Genomic DNA, 7,489 nt, shown 5'->3' on the forward strand with positions numbered 1-7,489 from the left:
GGGTGGAAAAGCAGCACATCTCACCTTTTCCGCCTTCATCTTGCCCTAATAATGAACAGCTGAGAGCTTTTCAGAGTTAACTGTCTTCACAGCGAAGGCTCATTCTGCTCGTTAGTTTGTTTGCTCATGATGCTCGTGATTTATTCACGTGACATTACTGAGTAGGATGTGCGCATGGGGATCATTTCAGGACGCCGGTCCTAAATTAAATTAAATTAAATGACCTCCGCATTTTGACCCATCCATGCAGTGAAACACTATACACTAGTGAACACGCACACACACTAGGGGGCGCCGAGCACACTTGCCCGGAGCAGTGGGCAGCCCTGTCCGTAGCGCCCAGGGAGCAGTTGGGGGTTAGGTGCCTTGCTCAAGGGCACTTCAGTCACATACTGTCGGCACAGGGGACCGAACCGGCGACCTTCTGGTCACAAGGCTGGTTTCTCCAGCCCATGACTGCCCCCTCCGTTCACATTAACGACAGATTTAAATCACTTACCTAAACGAGTGTAAACCATTGTGTCAGAGAGATCGGATTTGAGCAATGAAGCTTGTAATGTGAATGTAGCCTAAGTTTATGATGCACTGAATCGTTTCTAAGGAATCACAGACAAACCGAACAGTGCTGAAATCTGAGAGTTCACTGAAGGCACTGAATCGTTTTCTAAAGATTTACAACCCAGAACACTAACCCATGCAGCACCCTTACTTTCCTCCTATCCTGATCTAGCTGATCTGGGAGTGGCATGGCAGCTCAGTTGCCTTCCAGCAGGAAGTCTATGCTCCCAGGGACCACTGCGTTCTCTTCCTGAGTGAGAAGGGAGTGAAGGCGGTCCGCTGTGGCCTTCTCCCTCTCACGCATGGTCCAGTCTCGCAGCATGGTGAACACACATTCTCTGAGGTTGCGGGGGTTTTCCTCCATAATCTGCTCCAGTCTGGTGGTGGAGATCTCTAGGACCGCCCTGCCCACCTCCTTCCAACTGCTGCCGATGTGGCGAGCCACCAGCATCAGCTGCTTCTCCGTCACCATTCCACTGCCTGAGGGAAAGAACACCATGTTACAGAGACTGCAAACATCTCTGTTCAAATATTTGGAAAGCTTTCAACGAAATAAAACCAAATGTGGATGCAGATTAACTAAAGTTCAAAGGTTTGGAATTGAATACAATTAATTGATGTTTTTTCATATACAATGATAACTTATGCAATGTAGATTTAAATGTTTTGAACTAGACACCAATAGGTAGTTTTAGATTTCATATATTTTGGGATCAACAAGAAAGTATTAAATGAAACCCACCTTTTTTGAAAAATTTGACATTCTGAACTTACACAACTTTCTCACTTATAGTCGACAAATCTGTTTATCATTTTGGACACATCTACATTTTTTTCCTACAGCTTCGTAGCATCCAATAGATTATTTGAAATTTGTGATGTTGCACAGAACTGACTTATTAGAACCATTTACAACTTTTTCCTGCAACAAAATTGGTCTTATTTAATTGAAAATGTTGATGTTGATGTTGATAGAAGCATCCAAAATGATGATCAGTGCTATAGATTAATTTAAAATGACCATATAGCATCAAAAATGAAGTTATAATAAAATTAATATATGAAATCCAGAATTTGTTCCCAAAATGCATGAAATAATGAATAACACATCTGGAATATTAATACAAATACTAAAAATACATTTGGGGTCTAGTTTATTACATATAAATCTATATTCAATAAGTTATAACTGTAAGAATATAACAAAAATTGTTAACATGACAACTGATTTCAAATTTGAACGACAGTGTACATCTCACAGAAAGATCTATAGCAAGTAGCAAGAATATTTTTTATTATCCAAAATCCAGAAAGTCTAGTTTTGAACTAATGGGGATTTTCTTTTAAAAAGTAAATCTTGTACTCGAAAACTGGTTCTCACTGGTTTTGCGTGGCTGCTTTAGTGGCACTTCTTCTGCTGGCAGATTTCCTTTTCTTTTTGTCTTCTTCTTCTCTGAAAGTCAAACATATTTAAAATCGTTTAAATTTATTTTACATTTCACTATTCCTTTTGGAATTCTTTTTTGAGGCTTCACATGACAATGGTTGATGTGGTTACCTGCAGTCTGTGGTTTGCTCTGAGGCAGCTTTTTGAGGAAGCCCAGTTTTTGAAACGTCTCTTGCATTTCATTCTTCTTTAAGAGATCCAGGAAGCTCTGAACACATTTGCTGTTTTTTGTCATCACAAAATCCAGGATGTCCCGCACTTTCTCAGACGGGACAGCAGTGGCTTTGACGTGCTCATACTCTCTCTTGGACAGTAAGCGGAGCGAATGGCAATGCTGGAGCACAAAGTCTGCATCTCCACACAGAGCATCTATGAGCTGAGGCTTAAACTTCTGTATGATCCTAGTGCCACCTGCTGGATCTTCATCCATCGTTCCTTATGTTCTTTTGGAATGGTCAGGAGATGCGTTTCTCCAGCTCACCTGTTAAAAAGCAGAAACATAAAGAACAGTTTACACTATTTATCATTTTTAAAGGTACTTTAACATTTTACAAATCTGTGACACTTGGTTTGTAGGGATGAAAATCTCTGACCTCAAAACATTTTGATTTCAGTTTTAGGAAACGATTCATCGCATTGTGAAACAACAATATAACGGGATGAACTACTTACACAATGCAGACAAAAATCAGTGCATACTGTTGAATATTCCAATCAATTAAAATTGATTCTAACATTCTGAAATCAATGCATCACCACTATTGGGTAGTCAAAGTTAGTTTATTTGTTTAAAGGTGAAGTCCACCATTTTTTAAAAATATCTGCATCATTAAATTGTTTAGATGTAAATAAAGTCATTCAGAGTGGTTTGATGTGAAACACTCCTGGTCTGATGTGGCTCTGAGGTGGTTAACTGATCCAGTTATAGGTTGATTGATTGCTAAAGTTTAGATCAAATCAATGGGTATTAATCGTGTTTTCTGTAAATCGTTAACTATAAAAGAACTATGAGTCAAAATGATTTTAAGGGATATGATTCGGATATTAGTCAGATCTGATTTGAATCCTATGTATGTTTGATCATTTTGATCATATTTGTACAGGTCACTTTGGAATGAGATCCAGATGCTTGCACTTCTCTATATGAACAAATTTAGCCCTAGTTTTCTAAGGCTATCTGGAACTGCTTCTATATATATGAATTGTACTGCTTGTCAGCATTTAACCTTTTGCATGTAAACACAAGCTCAAATTTTCTAGAAGATTTGATGCCATTTACAGTATTAGATCCAACAATTATGTTATAGATGGCCAATCATTTTTCAGCATGTTCCAATTCTTAGTTTGTCTAGAGACCAGTGACGTAACCCCTTCCAATTACATTTTTAGTCAATTATTACATTATCCAATGATCTTTGTACCATCCTACTGTGTTATGAGATCCTTAAAAAGCTGTGTACACTTTCCGTATCTTCAGATCTCTGATCTTCTTAATTGATTTATAACTTCTTTTTATTATTGTTTGTTTTTTTCCACTTCCTAACTCTGGTCAGTACTTATTGAAAACAGATCTTGAACATTCCTGCACCAGCTCCATTCCAGAGAAACATAAAGTGTCAGAATTGTTCACAGTGGTGATAATAGGAACCAGATGTCCAAAAGGTTTAATGCGTCTAAAAGCAGCCTCACTCATTGCCTGATGCCTGAGATGTGGTTTTACCACATTTTCATGATTGGCCTAAATCATATTTTTAAAACTTATTAATGGCAGAGAGGTACATGCAGAGCATTGAAAGGCAAAAATATTACCCAAAGGTAACTAATTTTTTGCAATTTACTTCAATTTTACCCTAATTAACATTACATATAAAAACTCATAAGACACAAATAGGTTTTGGATAATGGTAATTAAAATGGCTATATTTGTGTCATAGACATTGCAACCCCTCATTTCTATCACCCCGTATTGTAAAGACATCTGGGTTGGTTTCAGTGCATCATTTCACATCAAACACTCTTAATGACTGTTTACATCTCAATGATTGAATTCTGAATTCAGAAATTTTGAAAAATCTGTGAAATTCCCCTTCAGCAAGGAAGACTGGCCTTTGATGAGGATTCTAGTTCATGGGGAAAAAGAAGGATTTTTCAGTTAGCCAGACAACCTAGCCTAAAAGTCAAGCTTTTTGGAGGAGAGCTAACCTAGTGTATAGTACTAGAACTACTGACTGTCCAGTAGGACAGTCCTCATCTTTGGGCTCAAGTTATCTGGCTAACTCAGAAGTCCTTGTGAAATACTCTAATAGTCATCTCCAGTTTGTATTCAAATTATCTAAGTGATGTTTTTGTTAATCATATCTAACACACAACCTACTCATTTTCCCATCTTTGTGCATAATGATGTATGGGGCAAGTACTACTGCATTCCAACATTTGTTGTTTCTTTGTATAGAGGCACAGAATGCAGGACATTAGTGCACATGTATGACAAAAGATTGCAGTATTTAAAAAGCACCTTAAAAATATTCTGTGTGCGCTGCGAGGATCTTGAGCCACTGATGGTCTAAAGGGGAAATCCATCTATTTTTCTAAATTTCTGTGTAATTCAATTACTGAAATGAAAACAAAGTCAAGAGCAGTTTGAAGTGAACTGATACATTTTAGAGAAACCAGCTCTGATTTCTTTACAGTGGTGGTGACAGGAACCAAGGGTTGTGATGTCTACAACGTAAATATACCTATTATATTTGCTGTCTATAATGACCAATGAGCCTCCACTTGTCCTCTAAGTTTTTACATGTTATGTTGACAACAGGACAATAGTAGTAAGTCTGTGAAAAAGAGGACTATTTTGCCTAACAACACCCTGCATGTACCTCTCCACCTTTAATGTATTTTTAAAAGTGGGTTTAGGCCAAAACCTTTCATAAAACAATGTCTCAGGAATCAGGCCACGTATTTGTAGCCATTTTATGAAATAACTTTCTGCTAGAGAGCTTTTAGAGGAATTATTAAACCCTTCAGACGTGTGCTTCCACCACTATGAACAATTTTCAGTAGATTTCCTTATATATATATATATATATATATATATATATATATATATATATATATACCGATCAAGCATAACATTATGACCACCTCCTTGTTTCTACGCTCATTGTCCATTTTATCAGCTCCACTTACTATATAGGTGCACTTTGTAGTTCTACAATTACAGACTGTAGTCCATCTGCTTCTCTGAATACTTTGTTAGCCCCCTTTTACCCTGTTCTTCAGTGGTCAGGACCCCTATGGACCCTCACAGAGCAGGTACTATCCATCTTTTAAAAACAGTGTTTACTGTAATATGTAAATAAACGGAAGCTAACCTAGTTTACCTCCGCAGAACATAATATGTTGTAGCCCAAACGGTTTCACGGAGCTACAACTGCTGATCTTTAGATCATTATTTTGAGAATATATGTAACGTCTGGACATACGATTGTTTAAATATGTACATACAATTCAGCGACGACTTCAAGTGACTAAACTGCTGCTGCGATCTGTACGAAGGGCGCTTTTCGTTTGTTTTGGTTTTTCCTCTTCTGATGACGTGCAATGTGACTGGCCTGCTAGCTCTCTGCTGCCACCAACAGGACGGAGGATAGGCTCCATAGATTGAACCAAAACCTTTATTTTATGTGAAACAAACGTGTACAAGAGTTCAACTATATCATATGTAAACTATATTAAAATAAAGACTGATTCTGACTAAAACAGTTCATTGGGGATATGGATGCCACGCCACTTTGAGTGCCTCATTTTGTCCCCACCACTTGCTGAGCATATAAAAATACAGTTTGTTGCAAATGTTCTGGAAAATAGCAGAAACATAACAAACATAGGTGAAACAGCACTAGGGCTACGCAGTAGGGAAGGGCAATAGCACTAATTGCAAAAATCACGATACCAGTGGCTCACTGATACTTTTAAAAGTGTTCTTGTGCACATAAAATGGGCATTTCACTGTGACTTCTGCAAGGAAAACCAGTATGTGGACATAAAAACCTAATATTATTAAGTAAATTGCCACATTAACTGACCTCTTTACTGGGGTGAACTCTGAAACAGATCTGTCTGAGCTCGTGTTTGTCGGCAGCAGAGCGAGAAAGGGCGGAAGGAAAAGTAGTTCCAATTCTACACATTTATTTACTTTTTTTCACATTTTCAGCAAAGATACATTCAGTTTAATAAAAAAGATTTACATTTAGCTTACTGCACAAAGAAAACACCGTCGTTATTGTTATGTGAGGACTGACTTTTTTAAAAAGGAAACATTGGAATCGGAAGTATTAATGCGCCGGACTCTTCCACCACAGAGGAGAAGCGTATCCAGCCGGTCCTTCATCACGATTAAAACAATGTTTAATTGTAAAGGTCAGAGTAGTAGGTCAGTTCACTAAACACACAGTTTAAACGTATTCCCTCAGTAGAGTATGTATGATTTTTTCCCTGATGCTGGTTAATGTATCAACGATTAATCCATTTGCTCTGCACCCCTCGCGCACCATCACACTAACTAGTTTCAAATTTAAAACTCAACGGAAAGTCATCAGGTCAGCACGAGCTCAGTTCAACGACCGTTTCAGTCAGTACAGGTGAAGAAAATATTCCGAGGTATATTAGTGTTTATTAATAGACTTATAATTATGTATATCTGTATAACCTTAGTTTATGTTTTTTAACGTGCGTATGTGGTATGTTGTGTTGTTCCTTAATGAGGTGACGTTAGGATAGCACTGACGACGATAGCTATTATTTTTCTTTAGGTGTTTTAAGCAGAGTGATCTGATAGCGAGCAAATCTCGACAGCGAATGACGGTCTACCTTTGCTTGGTAACATCTAATTTAGCCAACAAGCAGTAAGTTAGCATGTTAGCGTTGGTCCACTGAGATGACCCAGCTGACCCCTGCCCAGCTGGTCCGCCCTGACGTCATACCATCTAGTATATGCCATTAATTTCCTGTTTAGCTACTGCAGCTGTGACATTTAAGTAACGTTATATCATCAGCTCATTATTTAAGACCGTATTTAGTGGAAGCGGCTAGTTAGCTATTCAGCTTTTGGTGTTTAACTAGCTTGTTAGCTAGATAACGTACTCCCGTGAAATCCCCTCTTTGTGAGGGAGGTTAAATCTTACTAATGATGCGGGAACAGTGGCTGCAAGTAACGTTTACCTGTATGTAATATCAAGTAGGTTAATGGTGGATACAGGCTCTTTGGTTAGCTAACTTTCATCCTAACTATACCTTATTCAGAAGGTCCCCCTTGAAATTAAGCAGCCCTGGGAGTGCCCCAGTCTTCGTATCAATTAGTGTTGGCCAGCTAGATATGTGCTGCTATTTAAAGGGGAACTCCACCGATTTTTCATAATTTCTGCATAATTAAAAGGTTAACGTCAAGAAAATCATCCAGAGTGGTTTGGTATGAAAAGCTCCGTT

General features: G+C 38.2%; 1 protein-coding gene across 2 annotated transcripts; it reads right to left on the bottom strand.

Moving 5' to 3' along the window:
• Window positions 1–381: 381 nt before the first annotated feature.
• On the bottom strand, window positions 382–5,588 carry zgc:174906 (uncharacterized protein LOC571548 homolog). 2 transcript variants are annotated; one of them, XM_036591722.1, is made up of 4 exons: window positions 5,510–5,588; window positions 2,117–2,486; window positions 1,940–2,011; window positions 382–1,038 (listed from the first exon to the last, which is right to left on the bottom strand). In XM_036591722.1, exons 2-4 carry the CDS (start codon window positions 2,433–2,435, stop codon window positions 755–757), a joined length of 675 nt encoding a protein of 224 aa, XP_036447615.1. In that variant the 5' UTR covers window positions 2,436–2,486; window positions 5,510–5,588; the 3' UTR covers window positions 382–754. The 2 variants fall into 2 exon arrangements, with proteins under 2 accessions (XP_036447615.1, XP_036447616.1); XM_036591723.1 differs by lacking the exon at window positions 5,510–5,588 and adding an exon at window positions 5,192–5,236.
• Window positions 5,589–7,489: the final 1,901 nt, after the last annotated feature.

The sequence above is a fragment of the Colossoma macropomum genome, unplaced genomic scaffold (genome assembly GCF_904425465.1).
Source record: "Colossoma macropomum unplaced genomic scaffold, Colossoma_macropomum, whole genome shotgun sequence".
Lineage (NCBI taxonomy): Eukaryota > Metazoa > Chordata > Actinopteri > Characiformes > Serrasalmidae > Colossoma > Colossoma macropomum.

Coding starts and splice junctions, on each gene's coding strand:
- zgc:174906 (XM_036591722.1), bottom strand. CDS start 2,435: ATGGATGAAGATCCAGCAGGTGGCACTAGGATCATACAGAAGTTTAAG. Junction 2,012..2,116: donor GAGCAAACCACAGACTGCAG/GTAACCACATCA, acceptor TTTGACTTTCAG/AGAAGAAGAAGACAAAAAGA. Junction 1,039..1,939: donor AAAGCAGCCACGCAAAACCA/GTGAGAACCAGT, acceptor TCTTTCCCTCAG/GCAGTGGAATGGTGACGGAG.